The 21,952-nt window shown below is 44.3% G+C and overlaps 1 protein-coding gene across 1 annotated transcript in view; it reads left to right on the plus strand.

Moving 5' to 3' along the window:
- Window positions 1–21,952, plus strand: part of CFAP61 (cilia and flagella associated protein 61) — a 246,527-nt gene that overhangs the window by 132,958 nt on the left and 91,617 nt on the right. The window contains 1 exon segment of the mRNA XM_059892834.1: window positions 5,932–6,059. Within this exon segment, the coding sequence (XP_059748817.1) occupies window positions 5,932–6,059 (128 nt within the window).

Consider the following 21,952-nt stretch of genomic DNA (forward strand, 5'->3'; position numbering starts at 1 on the left):
AACAGGACGGGTTGCATCTTTCTCCCCAGCACTTCCTCCTTCCCTGGGCTGCACCCTTGTGTGTGAGTTTGACATTCTTCCCACTCCAGGGGAGTCTGCTTCCCCATCTCTTGGGTGTTGGGCTCAGCCTTGTGGCTTGCTTTGGCCATGCACAATATTTTTTTAATACCTTATTGAGAAATAAGTGGGCATCCTTGATGGTTCAGCAGGTGAAGAATCTGCCTGCAATGCAGAAGAAACAGGAAATGCGGGTTCAGTCCTTGGGTTGAGAAGATGCCCTGGAGGAGGAAATGGCAACCCACTCCAGTATTCTTGCCTGATAAATTCCATGGACAGAGGAGCCTGATGGGCTACAGTCCATGGGGTTGCAAAGATATTTCTTATTTTCACTCACCCTTCTTGCACTTTCGTGTTGCCATGAGAAGGACAGACCCAGCTCTCTGTCACCAAAAAAGATAAGATAGGTAGGAGAATGGACACATATATATGTGTGGCTGAGTCTCTTTGCTGTCCACCTGAAATTATCAAAACATTATTAATTGGCTATACTCCAATATGAAATAAGAATTTTAGTAAAAAAAAAAAAAGTAAAATAATCTATGAGAATATATTGTACAGCACAGGGAATATAGCCAATATTTTATAATAACTATAAATGGAGTGTAACCTTTAAAAATCATGATTCACTCAGTTGTACGCCTGAAACTTATATTTTACATTAACTCTACCTCAATAATAGATAAATTAAAAAAGGAGAGCCATGTGAGGCCAAACTGAAAACTGCAGAGTGAAGCCAAACCCTGATGAATCCCACTGACATCAACCTTCTTCCTGATGACTCAGAGTTACCTGAGTCAAAATAGATGGCGGTGTTTTAAACCACTGCACTTTGGGGCAGTTTGTTATGTAACACTGTTTGGCAATAGCTGACTAATACTTACTGCTCCTGTAACTGAAGAGCCCAAAGATAGCATGGGGTTCAGGTAGGATTTGAAAGGAATTCTTGTTCTATTTCTTTGTTATTCACTTGGAGCTTCATCCCAGAATCATTTCCCTTTTGGTGACATGATGACTGTACTGTTTCAGGCTTTACATACCCCAAGCCATCTGGAAGGCAAGAGGCTTTTCTTCTTAAATCATCACACAGAAGTCCTGAGCTTCACTCTGATTATGCCAGCAGAGGTCACATGTCTATTCCGGGTCATTGTTGAGCAAGGAGGGTGGGATTATACAACCTGGTTTGTATCAACCAGATGGGAGTGGATTGTCTTTTCCCATAATCCATGGTTTGCCTCATTAGATGTGGGAGAGAGTGAAATAGATGCTGGGAGACACCATCAATGTTAATTATGGGGAGAGTCTAAAATCTTGGAACATTGTTTTGGATTTCTATTAATACTTTATTTTTCTCAAGACATTTTCCTACCTCGTATTGCTGGGCTAGCTTGAGCTGGAGAGAGAGGATTTATCCTCTAGATCACATATGTTCCTGGGTGAATTGCAAAGCATGCAACCCACGCCCCCATGCTGCCTTAGGCACTAAAAAGTAAGTGGGAGCTTAGCTTTCCACAGGGTTTCACTGTTAAACTTCCAACTCGTGATGTCTCAGGATTTTGGGAAAATTAAAAACTGGTTTGGTCTACTAGATTTGAAGGTCTCTAACCTAGAGGATGAGTTAATGCTAATGTAATAAGAACTTGAACAAGAGACATGCTTTGTTGTGGACATCACTCCACCGACTCTTGGCCTCCATTGCTTCTGATGAGAAGTCAGCTGCAAACCCTGTTATTGTCTGGACACACAGGAAGCATCAGATTAAAATGTTTGTTGAATTTATGAATTAAAAACGGGAAGCAAGGTCTTCTGATTTTTCTAGTCTGACATTCTTTCAAGAGTATCCCGTCGCTTCTTTCTAGTAAAACCTTCCCTTGTTCATTTCATGCTCCCACTGAAGCTTCTGCAGGAAAGTGAACCAAACAAATCAATCCAGGTCATTTTTTCAAACACAGGCATTAAAACAATCATCTGTGACTCTCTGTGTTTCTAAGAGTCCTCCCTGACCCTCAGTTATTTGAAAGACTGAACAAGCCTTATTATCCAATATGCTTTAGTTATTCAACACGTTTGTCATTCTGTAAATATCACTGAACACCTACTGTGCTCCAGATGCTATGAGGGATGCAGAATTGAATAGAGTTAATACTTTTTCATTAACTTTCATAAACTTCCCCCCTTTTCAAAAGGGCATCAGAGGCCAGATACACTGAAATTATAATCACAGAAAACGAGTCAATCTAATCACACTAGGACCACAGCCTTGTCTTACTCAATGAAACTAAGCCATGCCTGTGGGGCCACCTAAGACAGGCAGGTCATGGGGGACAGGGCTGACAGAATGTGGTCCACTGGAGAAGGGAATGGCAAACCACTTCAGTATTCTTACCTTGAGAACCCCACGAACAGTATGAAAAGGCAAAATGGTAGGATACTGAAAAGGAACTCCCCAGGTTAGTAGGTGCCCAATATGCTACTGGAGATCAGTGGAGAAATAACTCCAGAAAGAATGAAGGGATAGAGCCAAAGCAAAAACAATACGAAGTTGTGGATCTGACTGGTGATAGAAGCAAGATCCGATGCTATAAAGAGCAATATTGCGTAGGAACCTGGAATGTCAGGTCCATAAATCAAGGCAAATTGCAAGTGGTCAAACAGGAGATGGCAAGAGTGAACGTCAACATTCTAGGAATCAGCAAACTAAAATGGACTGGAATGGGTGAATTTAACTCAGATGACCATTATATCTACTACTGCAGGCAGGAATCCCTTAGAAGAAATGGAGTAGCCATCATGGTCAACAAAAGACTCTGAAATGCAGTACTTGGATGCAATCTCAAAAATGAGAGAATGATCTTTGTTTGTTTCCAAGGCAAACCATTCAATATCACAGAATCCAAGTCTATGCCCCAACCAGTAACGCTGAAGAAGCTGAAGTTGAATGGTTCTATGAAGGCCTACAAGACCTTTTAGAACTAATACCCCAAAAAGATGTCCTTTTCATTATAGGGGACTGGAATGCCAAAGTAGGAAGTCAAGAAACACCTGGAGTAACAGACAAATTTGGCCTAGGAATACAGAATGAAGCAGGGCAAATACTAATAGATTTTGCCAAGAAAATGCACTGGTCATAGCAAACACCCTCTTCCAACAACACAAGAGAAGACTGTACACATGGACATCACAAGATGGTCAACACTGAAATCAGATTGATTATATTCTTTGCAGCCGAAGATGGAGAAGCTCTATACAGTCAAGAAAAACAAGACCAGGAGCTGACTGTGGCTCAGATCATGAATTCCTTATTGCCAAATTCAGACTTAAATTGAAAAAAGTAGGGAAAACCACTAGACCATTCAAGTATGACCTAAATCAAATCCCTTATGATTATACAGTGGAAGTGAGAAATAGATTTAAGGGCCTATATCTGATAGATAGAGTGGCTGATGAACTATGGAATGAGGTTCGTGACATTGTACAGGAGACAGAGATCAAGACTATCCCCATGGAAAAGAAATGCAAAAAAGCAAAATGGCTGTCTGAGGAGGCCTTACAAATAGCTGTGAAAAGAAGAGAAGAGAAAAGCAAAGGAGAAAAGGAAAGCTATAAGCACCTGAATGCAGAGTTCTAAAGAATAGCAAGAAGAGATAAGAAAGCCTTCCTCAGTGACCAATGCAAAGAAATAGAGGAAAACAACAGAATGGGAAAGACTAGAGATCTCTTCAAGAAAATTAGAGATACCAAAGGAACATTTCATGCAAAGATGGGCTCGATAAATGACAGAAATGGTATGGACCTAACAGAAGCAGAAGATATTAAGAAGAGGTGGCAAGAATACACAGAACAACTGTACAAAAAAGATCTTCATGACCCAGATAATCACAATAGTATGACCACTCACCTAGAGCCAGACATCCTGGAATGTGAAGTCAAGTGGGCCTTAGAAAGCATCACTACGAACAAAGCTAGTGGAGGTGATGGAATTCCAGTTGAGCTATTTCAAATCCTGAAAGATGATGCTGTGAAAGTGCTGCGCTCAATATGCCAGCAAATCTGAAAAACTCAGCAGTGGCCACAGGACTGGAAAAGGGCAGTTTTCATCCCAATCCCAAAGAAAGGCAATGCCAAAGAATGCTCAAACTACTGCACAATTGTACTCATCTCACACACTAGTAAAGGAATGCTCAAAATTCTCCAAGCCAGGCTTCAGCAGTACGTGGACCGTGAACTTCCAGATGTTCAAGCTGGTTTTAGAAAAGGCAGAGGAACCAGAGATCAAATTGTCAACATCAGCTGGATCATGGAAAAAGCAAGCGAGTTCCAGAAAAACATCTATTTCTGCTTTATTGACTATGCCAAAGCCTTTGACTGTGTGGATCACAATAAACTGTGGAAAATTCTGAAAGAGATGGGAATAGCAGACCACCTGACCTACCTCTTGAGAAACCTATATGCAGGTCAGGAAGCAACAGTTAGAACTGGACATGGAACAACAGACTGGTTCCAAAGAGGAAAAGGAGTACGTCAAGGCTGTATATTGTCACCCTGCTTATTTACCTTATAGGCAGAGTACATCATGAGAAACACTGGGCTGGAAGAAGCACAAGCTGGTATCGAGATTGCCGGGAGAAATATCAATAACCTCAGATATGCAGATGACTCCACCCTTATGGCAGAAAGTGAAGAGGAACTAAAAAGCCTCTTGATGAAAGTGAAAGAGGAGAGTGAAAAAGTTGGCTTAAAGCTCAACATTCTGAAAACGAAGATCATGGCATCTGGTCCCATTACTTCATGGGAAATAGATGGGGAAACAGTGAAAACAGTGTCAGACTTTATTTTTCTGGGCTCCAAAATCACTGCAGATGTGACTGCAGCCATGAAATTAAAAGATGCTTATTCCTTTGAAGAAAAGTTATGACCAACCTAGATAGCATATTGAAAAGCAGAGACATTACTTTGCCAACAAAGGTCCATCTAGTCAAGGCTATGGTTTTTCCTGTGGTCATGTATGGATGTGAGAGTTGGACTGTGAAGAAAGCTGAGCGCTGAAGAATTGATGCTTTTGAACTGTGGTGTTGGAGAAGACTCTTGAGAGTCCCTTGGACAGCAAGGAGATCCAACCAGTCCATTCTAAAGGAGATCGGTCCTGGGTGTTCTTTGGAAGGAATGATGCTAAAGCTGAAACTCCAGTACTTTGGCCACCTCATGCGAAGAGTTGACTCATTGGAAAAGACTGTGATGCTGGGAGGGATTGGGGGCAGGAGGAGAAGGGGACGACAGAGGATGAGATGGCTGGATGGCATCATCGACTCGATGGATGTGAGTCGAAGTGAACTCTGGGAGTTGGTGATGGACAGGGAGGCCTGGCATGCTGCGATTCATAGGATTGCAAAGAGTCAGACACGACTGAGCGACTGAGATGAACTGAACTGAACTGAATACTTTTCATCAAAAACCCGGCTACTGTAATCCAGTCATTCACAGTTTCAAGAAAACCCTAGACAGAAGGGAAGATTTAGGTCTTTGATGAAACTACAATTTCTCAGGGTGCAGCTTGCCTGTCTTCCTGTGGGATTATTCACCTTATCATATCTAGTCATAGATGGCCTCAGTTCAATATAAAACATCTGTTAATAATAAGACAAAAAGTGATCTAGATTAAGCATTTTGATGTGCACCAGCCTAGGTATTACATATATTCCCATATTCTTACATTCATTTATTTGACATTCCTTCCTGTAAAACTCCTCAGGGCTGTGCAGGGGCATTTTTCAGTTTGCTGTGCTGGTAATATTCTGGTTAAGCAATTGCCAATTTGGGAATGCAGACTCAGCTATGTTTTCCTCAAGTCCATTTCCTCTTTGTGCTTTTTTCCAGTTGAGTTATGCCTTGAACCATACAAACAGAAAACTATCGTTGGAACCTAAAATAACTGTCAATGCCAAGATTGTTGTCGTTGGCGCATCCAACGTTGGAATTTCCTTCCTAGAAACGTTGGTGTTTTGGTAAGTTGTTTTACTTTATTTATTAGTTTGTTTTTAAAGGGGCCTTTTTCTTCCCACACCTGAGAGAGTCCCTTGAAAAGATTTTTTTTCAACACCTCACATACCTTGCCTATGTAGATTAATAAAAAGAATGAATCAGAGGAATATTCTAGACCAGAGGTTGGCAAGCTCTAGCCTCTCAGGTCAAAGCAGATCCACCTGCTTTTGAAAATAAAGCTTTACAGGAACACAGTAATGCTCACCTATTTATGCTTCGTCTCTCTTTTGTCACTACAGTGGCAACTTTGAGTAGCCGTGACAGGGACCATGTGGCCCGCAGTGACTAGTATATGTCACTCTGACCCTTTCGAGGTGTTTTTCAGCCCGGTTCTGTACTAGTGCTCGCTTTTTGGCTGAATTATAAGAATCACCTAGAGCATTTGTTGGAGATGTAGATTCCCAGACCTTGTAGACATATGGAAGGAGAAAGTTCCCATGGGGGGCCCTGGGAACTTGTATTTTAACAGATGTTCTATGTGATCAAGCAGGTGTGGGGATGGACCAGTTTTGACTTTATGCATCAAGAACAGGCTTCAGAGGTGGCAGGCAGGCCAAGATGTTTCTTTCGACCCCTGCATTTTGGGTGCCAGGGGACAGAGTACCTGTCCTCAATACCTCAATTCCCCCAGGACAATTGAGGTTCATGCATCTGTTTGAGCTGTTTTCTATTATCCTTGAAGCAATGCATAATTTCTGCCCATTGTCCTGATAGGTGATTCCTGAGTCTTCTCAGCTCCCCCCCACTAGCTTTCTATTTGCTCACCAAATTTCAGTTCCTCTTTAACAGGAAGAGCCCCAGGTTATTGTCCAAGAACTTGTGTTTGTGGCCTGGTATCTCCACCACCGGCACGGAACTGCCAGTGTGTTCCTGACTTCTCTCAGATCCAGGTTACTTTTATAAAAAGTCTCCACGTGTTTTCAAAGACCCTGGTTTGGAGGAAATGCAGACTCCTAAGTTAGAGAATATTTCTTTCCCAAAATCTTTTGCTCAGGATCACATGAGAAAACTTTGGCTACCGTTCAAAACTGTAGGTGCTAAGAGGGGATTGGGCAAAGGGGGAAAGATATCCCCACAACTGAGTGGTGAGGGCTAAACAAGGAAAGGGGCAGAGGCAAGGAACCCTAGAAGGTATTTGTTCCTGGTGGACAGGGGGATGAGCTAACCCCAGGTGATTAGTTTACTCATCTGACCTCACATTTAATGGAAGATTTTTTCACTTCCTAGCCAGTTTGTTCAGTTATTCAGAACACACCCTTAGTTAACCAGATTTAAGTCACCTGTCTTTAATTTTTTTTAATTAATTAATTTTTGGTTGTGCTGGGTCACCATTGCTGGGCATGGGCTTTCTCTAGTTGTGGCGAGCGGGGGCTACTCTTTGCTGTGGTGTGCTGGCTTCTCTTCTGAAGAGCACAGGCTCTGGGTGCCGGCTCAGTAGTTGTGGCGTGCGGGTTTAGTTGCTCTGAGGCACGTGGAATCTTCCTGGACCAGGGATTGACCCCATGTCATCTGCGTTGGCAGGCAGATTCAGATCCACTGTACCACCAGCAAAGTCCTAATTAAAAAAATAATAATAATAAATATATATATTTGGTAGTGCTGAGTCTTGGTCGCGGCACGCAGAATCTTCCACCTTCGTTGCAACATTCATGCCAACTGTAAGATGCAGCATGCAGGATCTAGTTCTCTGAGCAGGGGTTGAACCTGGGCCCCCTGCATTGGGAGCACGGAGTCTTAGCTGCTGGACAGCCAGGGAAGTCCCATAGGTCTCCTGTCTTTATTGAAATTAGAACAAAGTTCACAGGCTTTAAATACTGTGGTCAGTTTACTGCAATCTTCTTGCATTGCAAGAAAGGAATCATGAGATGCACTCAGGAAACTTCCTGTTCACTGCCTGTGCCATTCTGTAGTCTGAAGTCTTCCCTGTTCTTACAGGACGCCTCACCTAAGATTCTGAACAGCAGTTGTGTGCAGCCATTTTTGAATGATGAATGATCTGGGTGGAGTTGTGAAATTATAGTAGAGAAGAAGTTATCATAAACAGATCTTAAATTTTAATTTAGCTATATATCCAGTCATTATGTCTTGTTAAAAATGATTACATTGATACATACACATATAATTTTCTTTTTATGGAATCAACTTAGATTTAATAAAGACAGGTATAAATTTTGATATAAGTACTTGGTTGATTAAATTCCTCAATCAGACAGACCTTTTTAAAGCATTTTAAAGCACTCGTGCTTCTCTATCATCGTTGCACAGATTACGTCCACTAAAAATAGACCAGTATCAGTTTACGGATATCTAATCCCGAAGAGAGGAAATAGTTCTCTCATTATGTTCTCTAATTATTTCAAATCAGCAATCACCATAGTAACCTGCTGTAGATTTTACTTAACAGTTTAACTGCCATTTGAAATGGATTTTATAAATGATTCGAGTTGGAATGAAATGGAAGAAACACAGTTTTCACCAAGCACTGACCTCCAGTGAGGATTAAATCCACATTTTGGAGGCAAGATTTAGGAGTCGCCTTCCTGTGCTCCTGCTCTGTGTTATTAAACCCAGGTGGGGCCCTGTAGTTTCCAGAAAATCCATCTGAGGCCCAGTACAACAACCTCTTTTTCCAGAAAATCTGGTCACCCTGTCATCTGGTGACAAAGCAAACACAACTCTTTGTTCTTTCATTGTTTACATGCAGAAAAACTGCAAAGCACCTTGGGTCTCCTCTTCAGACACCAAAAGCAGCCCTTGCAGAAGTTCTTGGCCTTGTCATGTTCTTCTTTCCCCAAGCGCCATGACGCTACTAGGATGTTGATGTGATTTGTCCACAGTCACCAACTAACGCATCAGGGGGCTTCCCTCATAGCTTGCCTGCAACTAGGAGACCCCAGTTCGATTCCTGGGTCGGGAAGCTCCACTGGAGAAGGGATAGGCTACCCACTTCAGTATTCTTGGGCTTCTCTGATGGCTCAGCTGGTAAAGAATCCGCCTGCAATGCGGGAAACCTGGGTTCTATCCCTGGGTTGGGAAGATCCCCTGGAGAAGGGAAAGGCTACCCACTCCAGTATTCTGTCCTGGAGAATCGCAAAGAAGATCACAAAGAGTCAGACACAGCTGAGCAACTTTCACTTTCACCAACTAACACAGATACCCGGGTGTGAGCTCCACGTGGGGAGGGAGTGTTGAGGGGATGTTTGGGGTTTTGGATTTTAGTACAACATTGTCTGGTCCTCAGCTGCTACCCACCCACAGGCACGCCTGCTCAGAGGACACCCTTCCTGTCTGGTCATCAGGCTAGTGGATTGCTCGGTGACTTCTTCTTGTCCTTATGAGGGCAAGGCCTCCTGGGCCTTCCAGTGCCCGGTGACATGACTGGCAGGCATTTCTAGAGACACACACCACTTGCCACGTGCGTCCATGTCCTCCTGGTTCTGGTGAATCCTCTGGTGCTGAGTTGAGTGGCCTTAGACTTTCTACGGTCTCTGTCAACCCTCCTGAGCCAGCCCTGCCTGGCTGATACAAAGGGGAAAGGGGAGGGTGACTCAGGGTGGAGGGGAGGCTCAGCTAACTGGTCCCCCATCTCCCACACCCAGGTCTTGTGCATCTGTCTTCTGAGGGCACTGTGCCCAAGCAACTCTGCAAGGGGCAGAGGAGGGAACGTGTTCAGAACCCCAGGCCCCACCTGGAGGGCACATCCTGGCCTCCTTCCCCATCACCCACCTTGCCGGGACATGTGCCCCCATGGTGGGGACCAGGGGCTGGGCAGGGGGAGGACAGCAGGCATGCCAGGGAGCTTTCTTGAGGTGGGGGGCATAGAGTAGAAAACCCCCACTCATCTGTGGAATAGAGGGCAGTAAAGTGGAGGGAAAAGGGAATTTTTAAGACTCTTTGCTGTGTTTTTCATCGTGCCCAAGACATTCAGGTGATGGACATGAGCTATATTAAAACTGTAGTTTTCATGATTGATAGGTGGTGTTTGTTTGGCTGCCTGGCCCGTTGGGACAGAAAGGTGTTGTCTTAGGCATTGTAGTTGTTTGGTCTTATCCTTCCTGGTCCTTCTGCTTAAAACCCCAAACACTGGTTTTTGGCAGAAAGCTCTTGGCCTCAGCCATCAGTTCCCCTGCTAAGGGAGGGACATGGCAGGGGACCCCCAGTCCTGCCAACCCTGAGGTGCTGTCACACCAGGAGCTCCACCAACTCTGTCAGAGTTTAGTCTAAGTCCCCGTTCTCAGATCAAGAGCCAGGTCCAGAGGGGAGCTTCCATCACCTGTCAGGGAGATGCTGTGTCCTAAAGGAGAGCTTTGCAAGGAAGTCAGAGAGCTCTTTCCAAAAAGCAAGGGACCTCTTTCCTCATAGCCAGTCATATTTTTACCAGCTCCTTGTTCCTGCAGAACTCTCCAAATGCAATGCTTTCACAGTGTTGGGCTTTCCACAACGGTACTCCAAAATCAGCTTTAAAAAAGAATTATGGACATGCTCTACCAAAAAAGGGGGGTGGGATAAGAACCAGGTCCATGAACTCATTTTATGTCTTATGTCCTTTTTACTCGAAAGTTCGGTCTGTATTCCAGCGAGATAAGCATCACCTGGGAGCTTATTAGAAACACAGAGCCTCAGGCCCTGCCACCGTCAGTATCCTAGATAGACATTTTATCTTCCAGAATTGTACACAACAGCTTCTTCCTTCTGTCTTTGTCATCAAGCCACTGAGCTGAAGCAGTTACTGTTTGATTCTGTTTCAGCTCATGTGTCTCTATGCCTTGTGTATTATATTATTTACTCCCAATTATGGAGCAGCCCCTTTTAATCCATTACTTTAAAATCTTTCCTAATTCAATTCTGATGTAAAGAATCTCTCGAGGAGCCTCTAATGGCCCTAGAGAAACGCATGAATGAACCCTGAGATGACAGTGACTGAAAGCAGCCCCGGGTGGTGTCCCCACAACTCTGGGTGGTTGGAGGAAGATGCCCTTTGGTTCTCGGGGAGCTCCAGTGGGCGCCAGGCCCCCCACTGCCTCGTCTTCCACTCCTGCCCCCAGGAAGAGGTGTCAAAATTCCCACCGTGTCATCTCACCCCAGGGTGGAATTTCTGGTTTTCATCGGCCCCTGATCCCACATCCCCGTGGGCATGTCAAGGTAACTAAGAACAGCCTGGAACTACAGGGCACGTTTGTGAAGCCGCGGTTGTGCCAGGTGCCCGGAACACGCGCTATCAGGTGGCACAGGACCATGCCGTGCCAGCGTAACTGTGGATCTGGCGGCTGCAGCCAAGCGCTCACAACTTAATGAGGCTTCTTATCTCCACCTTTGTCTGAGGACAGCTGAGGTCGTCAGTGTGGCCTGTCACTAATTAGGTGATTCATTAAGTAGTGCTTACGTGCTGATCTCGGAGCTGAACCCCAGCGAACAGGTTGCTGGCTGTCCTGTTGTGTACTGCTGGCCTCTGCCCCAGGGATTGAGGGCCCTGTGCTGGCTCCGATCGCCCTCTGGGTACCCCGGAAATGTGAGGTGGCGGCCGGGCCGTGGCACCTGCTGTGGAGCAGGCAAGAGATCCCTGGGGCAAGTCACATATCACATCTTGTTGCGTTGGCATCACGATGGGGCCTGTGGTGGCGGGGCGGCGGGGGGAGGAAGGCTGGTACAGAGGCCCCTCTGATGGCCTGGGGAGATGGAAGGTGAGGGGCGGGGACAGTGCCTCCCCAGGCAGAAGGAGCTGGCATCCCGCATCCAGAAAAGACTGATCCAGAGCCGTCCTCATCACCATCAGCTTTCCGAACCTGATCCTAGTATTGAAGCGCACAGGCATCCCTGGGTTTTCCTGCATTTTGCAGATACTGCATTGTTTTTACAAATTGAAGGTTTGTGGAAGCCCTGCGTTGTCAGATGATGGTTACCATTTTATAGGAAAAACTTATTTTTTAGTTAGTATGTTGTTTTTGTAGACACATGTTATTGTGCACTGAATAGACTATAGTGTTTTGCAAACATAACTTTTGTGTGCACTGGGAAACCAAAACAAACAAACAAACAAACAGGTGACTCACTTTATAGGGATATTGGCTTTATTGTGGGTCTGGAACCAAATCCACAGTATCTCTGAGGTGGCCTGTGACTAAGGTTAAATGAAAGTATCTTCGTTTACTGACAGCATTCCTTCCTGCTCTCTTCAGGAGATCTTTTCTCATTTCCAGTGGCTCATTTTAGAGGCTCCCAGAAATAAAGGAAAGCAGCCTCTCTGAGCAATGTCAGGCCTTTTTGGGGATCAGCTAACTGCCGTGTTTTGTGGGTTCTCTGAGCCCCTGGGGTGAAAGATGTTAAATAGGAAGCACTTTCTCCATGATGGCACGAAACATAAACCACACATGTGGACCAGTGACAGTCACCTGCTCAGCCTCCAGCCCCTGCAATCAGCTCATTTTCAAATGATGACATTGGCCCCTATCTTGGTTTGCATTCATGCAAATGCTGAAAACAAAGAATTTGGTGCCAGTAGTTTATTTGGGGAGAAGACAATAGCACCCCACTTCAGTACTCTTGTCTGGAAAATCCCATGGACGGAGGAGCCTGGTAGGCGGCAGTCCAGGGGTTGCATAGATTTGGACACGACTGAGCGACTTCACTTTCACTTTTCACTTTCATGCATTGGAGAAGGAAATGGCAACCCACTCCAGTGTTCTTGCCTGGAGAATCCCAGGGACCGGAAAGCCTGGTGGGCTGCTGTCTATGGGGTCGCACAGAGTCGGACACAACTGAAGTGACTTAGCAGCAGCAGCAGAAGTTTATTTGGAGGTGATCTCTGAGAACTACCTGAGTAAGCAGGTGAGATGGGACAGGCAGGAAAGCCAGCAAATCCCCCAGATCATGTGCCTTTGGGTCATTGTAGACACTGAGGCTCAGTGCTGCCAGGACCTGCAGGGTCACATCTGGGAGCTGTCCCTCTGTGCTCAAGGAAGCAGGTATTTACCCACCAATTCTTGTCCATCTGGTCACTCTTGGGCTATGCTTCCATCCTGTTCTTCAAGCTGCCACAGTCAGGGGGTGACCCTGGGCAGAGAAGGCAGGAAAGCACTGAGGCAGGAGGATCATTTACAGGAGATGTGTGTGTGTGAGGGGGGGTCCCCTCCTAACCTGGTTTCTTTTGTTTGGTCTCCTTTCTTTTGGTTTTTAAAAATACTTATTTGGCTGCGCCCAGCCTTAGTTGTGGCGAGCAGGATCTAGTTCCCTGACCAAGGGTGGAACCCAGTCCTCTGCACTGGGAGCGTGTAGTCTTAGCCACTGGACCACCAGGGAAGTCTATATTCTCTTTTCTTAATATTTACACCATTGCCCTTTAACGATGGAGAAGGCGATGGCACCCTACTCCAGTACTCTTGCCTGGAGAATCCCAGGGACGGGGGAGCCTGGTGGGCTGCAGTCCATGGGGTCGCTAGGAGTCGGACACGACTGAGCGACTTCACTTTCACTTTTCACTCTCATGCATTGGAGAAGGAAATGGCAACCCACTCCGGTGTTCTTGCCTGGAGAATCCCAGGGACGGGGGAGCCTGGTGGGCTGCCGTCTACGGGGTCACACAGAGTCAGACACGACCGAAGCGACTTAGCAACAGCAGCAGCAGCCCTTTAACAAAGTGGGCGGGTCTAGACAAAGGCAGAGGGAAGAGAGGCAAGAAGAGAAAACCGTGTCAGGAGGCTGTCCTGATCTGCCACCTCTGTCCCCAGGCATCCTGGAGGCTCTAGAGAGAACCCAGGCGTTCTGCTCCTCCAAAACCTCAGTGGGAACAAAGTGGGCAAGAAGCTTCCTGGGTCGGGAAGATCCCCTGGAGAAGGAAATGGCAACCCACTCCAGTACTCTTGCCTGGGAAATCCCATGGACAGAGGAGCCCGGTGAGCTACAGTTCATGGGGTAGCAAAAGAGTCAGACATAACTTAGTGACTAAAACAACAACTTTTTATAAAAGCAACAGTTTGCGAAAATTCCAAACTCTACAATTCTATAATCAAAGCTACTTTTCTGGGTAAGGGTGACTAGGTGGTAGTTACAAAAAGACAACTTCCTGAGACCCTGTTCCTGTGGTAACAATCCAGCAGAGTTGCAGTGCACACAAAGAATGTGTATTTTTAAGACTCTCCAGGTAATTTTTACACACAGCCAGGTTTAATCACCATTTATGGAGACTTTTCCTCAAACTTGGCAGTCTTAGCCATAAGGAAACCTATTTTGCCCCCTCTGATTGCTCATTGTAATTGAGCTGTTTTTATGGGCTGTGTCTTCCAAACCACATTTTCTGATTCTCAACAAATCATATAACTTCTAAGTCACATTGTTACTTTGGGGCTTACCAGGCATAATTATTAACATATCATTAAACATTGTCTAGCTGAAGCCATTGCCCCAGGTTCATAGTATTTACGTGTTGAATTGGACCCAGTAGAAAGCATTTCACAAAGCTTCATGCTTCAGCTATTCACCATGAAGAATGAAGGCCCAAGAAGATACCTGCCAAGCATGAGGAAACCTGCCCTGACTGTGTCAATAAAGCTTTCCTAACCTCCAGTATGTGCCCAAAGCATAGCACCCTCCTCACCCTCCCCGCCCGGAAGTGATCTCACCTGCTTTTTAAAACTATCCAGGTCTTTTTATTTACTTCTTTTTATTTTATTTTTGGCTGCACTGGGTCTTTGTTGCTACATGGTCTTTCTCTAGTTGCAGCGAATGGGGGTTACTCTTTGTTGCGGTACATGGCTTCTCACTGTGGTGGCTTCTTGTTGCAGAGCACAGGCTCTATCTAGGGTGCATGGGATTCAGTATTTGTGGCCCACAGCTTTAGTTGCTCCGTGGCATGTGGAATCCTCCCAGACCAGGGACTGAACCTGTGTCTCCTACATTGGCAGGTGGATTCTTAGCCACTTGACCACCAGGGAAGGCAACTCTCATTTGCTATTGAATTCCCACAATGCTTGTTTTTTCCAGTCTTGAGGGATGATTCTGATTCTGTCTTGTACTTTGCTACCTCTCGTGTGTGAAGGATTTCCAGTTTGCCTTTTACAGGTGCCATCTTGGTATTTACACCTTGCACATGCTCAAAGGATAAATGTATGGCATTTTTCAGTTCCGTTCCGTCACTCAGTTGTGTCTGACTATTTGCGACCCCATGGACTTTGCGACCCCCAGGAAGCATGCCAGGGTTCCCTGTCCATCACTAACTCCCAGAGCTTGCTCAAACTCATATCCATTGAGTCAGTGATGGATCCAACCATCTCATCCTCATTCTCTTACTGCCTTCAGTCTTTCCCAGCATCAGGGTGTTTTCCAATGAGTCAGTTCTTTGCATCAGGTGGCCAAAGTATTGGAGTTTCAGCTTCAGCATCAGTTCCTTCCAATGAATATTCAGGACTGATTTCCTTTAGGATGGACTGGTTGGATGTCCTTGCAGTCCTAGGGACTCTCAAGAGTCTTCTCCAACACCACAGTTGAAAAGCATCAATTCTTCAGCACTCAGCTTTCTTTATAGTCCAGCTCTCACATCCATACATGACTACTGGAAAAACCATAGCTTTAACTAGACAGACCTTTGTGGCAAAGTAATGTCTCTGCTTTTTAATATGCCATCTAGGTTGGTCATAACTTTTCTTCCAGGGAGCAAGCATCTTTTAATTTAATGGCTGCAGTCACCATCTGCAGTGATTTTGGAGCCCCCCAAAATAAAGTCTCTCACTGTTTCCATTGTTTTCCCATCTGTTTGCCATGACGTGATAGGACTGGATGCCATGATCTTAGTTTTCTGAATGTTGAGTTTTAAGCCAACTTTTTCTCACTCCTCATTGACTTTCATCAAGTGGCTCTTTAGTTCTTCGCTTTCTACCATAAGGGTGGTGTCATCTGCATATCTGAGGTTATTAATATTTCTCCCAGCAATCTTGATTCCAGCTTGTGTTTCATCCAGCCCAGCATTTCTCATGATGTACTCTGCATATAAGTTAAATAAGCAGGGTGACAAAATACAGCTTTGGTGTATTCCTTTCCTGATTTGGAACCAGTCTGTTGTTCCATGTCCAGTTCTAACTGTTGCTTCTTGACCTGCATACAGATTTCTCAGGAGGCAGGTCATGTGGTCTGGTACTCCCATCTCTTGAAGAATTTTCTGCAGTTTGTTGTGATCCACAAAGTCAAAGGCTTTGGCATAGTCAGTAAAGCAGACATAGATGTTTTTCTGGAACTCTCTTGCTTTTTCTTTGATCTAATGGATGTTGGCAATTTGATCTCTGTTTGCTCTGCCTTTTCTAAATCCAGTTTGAACATCTGGAAGTTCACAGTTCATGTACTGCTGAAGCCTGGCTTGGAGCATTTTGAGCATTACTTTACTAGCGTGTGAGACGAGTGCAATTGTGCGGTAGTTTGAGCATTCTTTGGCATTGCCTTTCTTTGGGATTGGAATGAAAACTGACCTTTTCCAGTCCTGTGGCCACTGCTGAGTTTTCCAAATTTGCTGGCATATTGAGTACAGTACTTTCACAGCATCATCTTTTAGGATTTGAAATAGCTCAACTGAAATTCCACCACTTCCACTAGCTTTGTTCATAGTGATGCTTCCTAAGGCCCACTTGACTTCACATTCTAGGATGTCTGGCTCTAGGTGAGTGATCACACCATCATGGTTATCTGGGTCATGAAGATCTTTTTTGTTTAGTTCTTCTGTGTATTGTTGCCACCTCTTCTCAATATCTTCTGCTTCTGTTAGGTCCATACCATTTCTGTCCTTTATTGAGCACATCTTTGCATGAAATGTTCCTTTGGTATCTCTAATTTTCTTGAAGAGATCTCTAGTCTTTCCCATTCTATTGATTTTCTCTATTTCTTTGCATTGATCGCTGAGGAAGGCTTTCTTATCTCTCCTTGCTATTCTTTGGAACTCTACATTCAAGTGGATGTATATATCCTTTTCCCCTTTGCTTTTCACTTCTCTTCTTTTCACAGCTATTTGGAAGGCCTCCTCAGACAACCATTTTGCCTTTCTTTTCTTGGGGATGGTCTTGATCACTGCCTCCCGTACAATGTCACAAACCTCATTCCATAGTTCTTCAGGCACTCTATCAGATTTAACCCCTTGAATTTATTTCTTACTTCCACTGTCTAATCATAAGGGATTTGATTTAGGTCATACCTGAATGTTCTAGTGGTTTTCCCTACTTTCTTCAATTTAAGTCTGACTTGGGCAATAAGGAGTTCATGATCTGAGCCACAGTCAGCTCTCATTCTTGTTTTTGCTGACTGTATAGAGCTTTTCCATCTTTGGCTGCAAAGAATATAATCAATCTGATTTCAGTGTTGACCATCTGGTGATGTCCATGTGTAGAGTCTTCTCTTGTGTTGTTGGAAGAGGGTGTTTGCTATGACCAGTACATTCTCTTGGCAAACCTCTATTAGCCTTTGCCCTGATTTATTCTGCACACCAAGGCCAAATTTGCCTATTACTCCAGGTATTTCTTGACTTCCTACTTTTGCATTTCAGTCCCCTATGAGGAAAAGGACATCTTTTGGGGGGATTAGTTCTAAAAGGTCTTGTAGGTCTTCATAGAACCATTCAACTTCAGCTTCTTCAGCATTACTGGTCAGGGCATAGACTTGGATTAGCATGATATTGAACGGTTTGCCTTGGAAACAAACAGAGATCATTCGTTTTTGAGATTGTATCCAAGTACTGCATTTCAGACTCTTTTGTTGATTATGATGACTACTCCATTTCTTCTAAGGGATTCTTGCCCACAGTAGTAAATATAATGGTCCTCTGAGTTAAATTCACCCATTCCAGTCCATTTTAGTTCACTGAGTCCTAAAATGTTGATGTTCACTCTTGCCATCTCCTGTTTGACCACTTCCAATTTGCCTTGATTCATGGACCTAACATTACAGGTGGGGAAACAGTGGAAACAGTGTCAGACTTTATTTTTCTGGGCTCCAAAATCACTACAGATGGTGACTGCAGCCATGAAATTAAAAGACGCTTACTCCTTGGAAGCAAAGTTATGACCAACCTAGACAGCATATTCAAAAGCAGAGACATTATTTTGCCAACAAAGATCTGTCTAGTCAAGGCTATGGTTTCTCCTGTGGTCATGTATGGATGTGAGAGTTGGGCTGTGAAGAAGGCTGAGCGCCGAAGAATTGATGCTTTTGAACTGTGGTGTTGGAGAAGACTCTTGAGAGTCCCTTGGACTGCAAGGAGATCCAACCAGTCCATTCTGAAGGAGATCAGCCCTGGGATTTCTTTGGAAGGAATGATGCTAAAGCTGAAACTCCAGTACTTTGGCCACCTCATGTGAAGAGTTGACTCATTGGAAAAGACTCTGATGCTGGGAGGGATTGGGGGCAGGAGGAGAAGGGGACGACAGAGGATGAGATGGCTGGATGGCACCACTGTCTCGATGGACGTGAGTCTGAGTGAACTCCGGGAGTTGGTGATGGACAGGGAGGCATGGCGTGCTGCAGTTCATGGGGTTGCAAAGAGTCGGACACGACTGAGCGACTGATCTGATCTGATGCGATATTGCTCTTTACAGCATTAGACTTTACTTCCATCACCAGTCACATCCACAGTTGGGTGTTGTTTTTGCTTTGGCTCCATCTCTTCATTCTTTCTGGAGTTATTTCTCCACTGATCTCCAGTAGCTTATTGGGCACCTGCTGACCTGGGGAATTCGTCTTTCAGTGTCCTATCTTTTTGCGTTTTCATAGTGTTCATGGGGTTCTAAAGACAAGAATACTGACGTGGTTTGCCATTCCCTTCTCCAGTGGACCATGTTTTGTTTGCCTCTTATCCTTCTCCATCAGAGGGCAGACAGAATGAAAACCACAATCATAGAAAACTAACCAGTCTGATTACATGGACCACAGCCTTGTCTAACTATGAGCCATGCCTTGTAGGGCCACCCAAGATGGACGGGTCATGGTGGAGAGTTCTGACAAAATATGGTCCACTGGAGAAGGGAATGACATTTTTACTTCATGTTTGTAGAGAGGAAAACATCTTAAATCATTTACTCTAAATCATAAAGCAAAACTCAATTTTATTTTGTTCTTTTTGTTGGAACTCCCAAATTTTGTTCTCATTTGTTCCATGGACATTTCAAGCATTACATTCGTTTTCTTTTTTTTTTTTTGGTAAGGATTATGTTTTAACCTTCATGCACAGATACATAAGCTTTTCCTCTGAGATCGTGCTCCCTAAATCTCCCCTGCCCAACTCCCCTTATCCTAACCACCAGCCTCCCTCCACTGCCAGGTCCCTGGAGAATCCACAGAGCACCAAGGTCATGCCAGGCAAGCCGTTGTGCCTAATTGTGGATCCAGTGTTGATAAGAGATCCTTGACCCCACACACAAGCCTGGACGCAGGCAGGTTTAAGCCACTTCTTCCTTGGCCCTTTCCTCTGGGCTCCTTCCTGGTTCCTCCAGGGGCTTTCAGGAGCAGGGGAGACATGCAGGACGGCATCCACTCGGTGAAGGCTGACTGCGTCCCTTCTCAAAGGGCTCAGGATCCTTGATCACAGGCTTCTACCCATCCAGTTTTCCCCGGAGGTCAGAGTGTGCCGTTACCAACAGCTTTGTGGCCACACAGGCAGCTGCTGTGTGTCATTTTCACTCACACAACAAAAATGAAGTCAGTGGCCAAGAACGTTGTCCAAAAGTCTCTTTTGTGATCTAAGCAGAAAAAAATATTGCAGAAGGAAGTTAAACATTTTCCAAAGGAAAAGGTAGATTCTCTTAATAGGTTCTCTACTCATAAGAAAGGTTTTGTGTTGATTTGCTTTCTCCCTGTATTTTTCCTCTCATATTGGAAGTCCACATAACTCCTATCTTTGAAATTCCATCATTTTATTCATTTTGTGAAATTACGTGGTATCATTAAGACCAGATTAAGTCTGAGTTGTTCTTGGACTAGTCAAATGTGCAGTTAGGTTAAATATCCATCTCGAGCTGACATTCACCGTTCAGTTGGCAAATATTTTTGTCATTGTCCTGAGCAATTCAGAAAGCAGAGATTTTAGTAAATTAAATTGTAGCATTTAGGTTGATATAGGATAATTGGTTTCCCTCCACATTATCTGTTTGTTTGAATAAAACCATTAATGGAAACAGTTAATTAAATTACTTGCTTTGGTTGTCCTAATTATGTGCCCCCCCAAGGAAATCAGCAAAAACATAAAAATAAAAAATAATATGTATTCACTGGCAGATTGACAGGTTTCTACTGCCCAGAAGGGTAAGCAACCTGAGAAGCATTGTGTTTCTTTTATCGTGTTCACCATAACTTGGCAATGTGACCCTCTTTATGTGAAGGATAAGAACGTTTAGACCTAATTCTGTCGCTGTCCTTCCAAAGCATGGAACGAAACGCAATACCTTTTACTTATTTCCCTGGATACTCTAATCCCTCCCTGCCTCACAAGTGTCTTTGAGCCATTCCTCCCTCTGTATCCACAGCAACATGAAATCCCACTGGAATTATCTGCTGTGAAAATGCAGGTGCACTTGTTTAATCTTTCATTGGCCTGAGCACTTCACTTGAACTTTTTTTTTTTTGGTTCCACGACATGATGACCTTTGATTTCAGAGTGGAGGGCTTACGGGGATGCTAGATTTTGTTTTCACGCATAAAGCCAATAGTGTGAGACCCAAGATAGTGCCTTTTCCGAGGTGCCACTGCTTCTGCCATCTCGTCTAATGCATGTCCATACCCAAATGCCCCCGTGATCCCCTCTTCTGTGTGCAGGAACTTTTTGAATATTGAATATTGAAATAATACTGAATTTTGAATATTGAAAGAATAAAAGCCTTAAATGTTTTATCTCCATATTTCTTTTTTTAATTTAAATTTATTTATTTTAATTGGAGGTTAATTACTTTACAACATTGTATTGTTTTTGCCATACATCAACATGAATCCGCCACAGGTGTACACGTGTTCCCCATCCTGAACCCCCCTCCCACCTCCCTTCCTGTACCATCCCTCTGGGTCATCCCAGTGCACCAGCCCCAAGCATCCTGTATCCTACATCGAACCTGGACTGGCAATTCATTTCTTATATGATATTACACATGTTTCAATGCCATTCTCCCAAATCATTCCCCCCCTCCCTCTCCCACAGAGTCCAGAAGACTGTTCTGTGCATCTGTGTCTCTTTTGCTGTCTCGCATACAGGGTTATCATTACCATCTTTCTAAATTCCATATATATGCGTTAGTATACTGTATTGGTGTTTTTCTTTCTGGCTTACTTCACTCTGTATAATAGGCTCCAGTTTAATCCACCTCATTAGAACTGATTCAAATGTATTCTTTTTAATGGCTGAGTAATACTCCATTGTGTATATGTACCACAGCTTTCTTATCCATTTATCTGCTGATGGACATCTAGGTTGCTTCCATGTCCTGGCTATTATAAACAGTGCTGTATGAACCTTGGGGTACACGTGTCTCTTTCAATTCTGGTTTCCTCGGTGTGTATGCCCAGTAGTGGGATTGCTGAGTCGTATGGGAATACTATTTCCAGTTTTTTAAGGAATCTCCACACTGTTCTCCATAGTGGCTGTACTAGTTTGCATTCCCACCAACAGTGTAAGAGGGTTCCCTTTTCTCCACACCCTCTCCAACATTTATTATTTGTAGACTTTTGGATCGCAGCCATTCTGACTGGTGTGAAATGGTACCTCCATATTTCATCTGAAGAAAAGCTAAGGTCTATATGTACATGATAAACAGTATAATGATTGTGGACTGATACTCTTGTGAAAGTCGCTCAGTTGTGTCTGACTCTTGGCGACCCCAGGGACTGTAGCCTGCCAGGCTCTTCT

Source organism: Bos taurus, chromosome 13, assembly GCF_002263795.3.
Source record: "Bos taurus isolate L1 Dominette 01449 registration number 42190680 breed Hereford chromosome 13, ARS-UCD2.0, whole genome shotgun sequence".
Lineage (NCBI taxonomy): Eukaryota > Metazoa > Chordata > Mammalia > Artiodactyla > Bovidae > Bos > Bos taurus.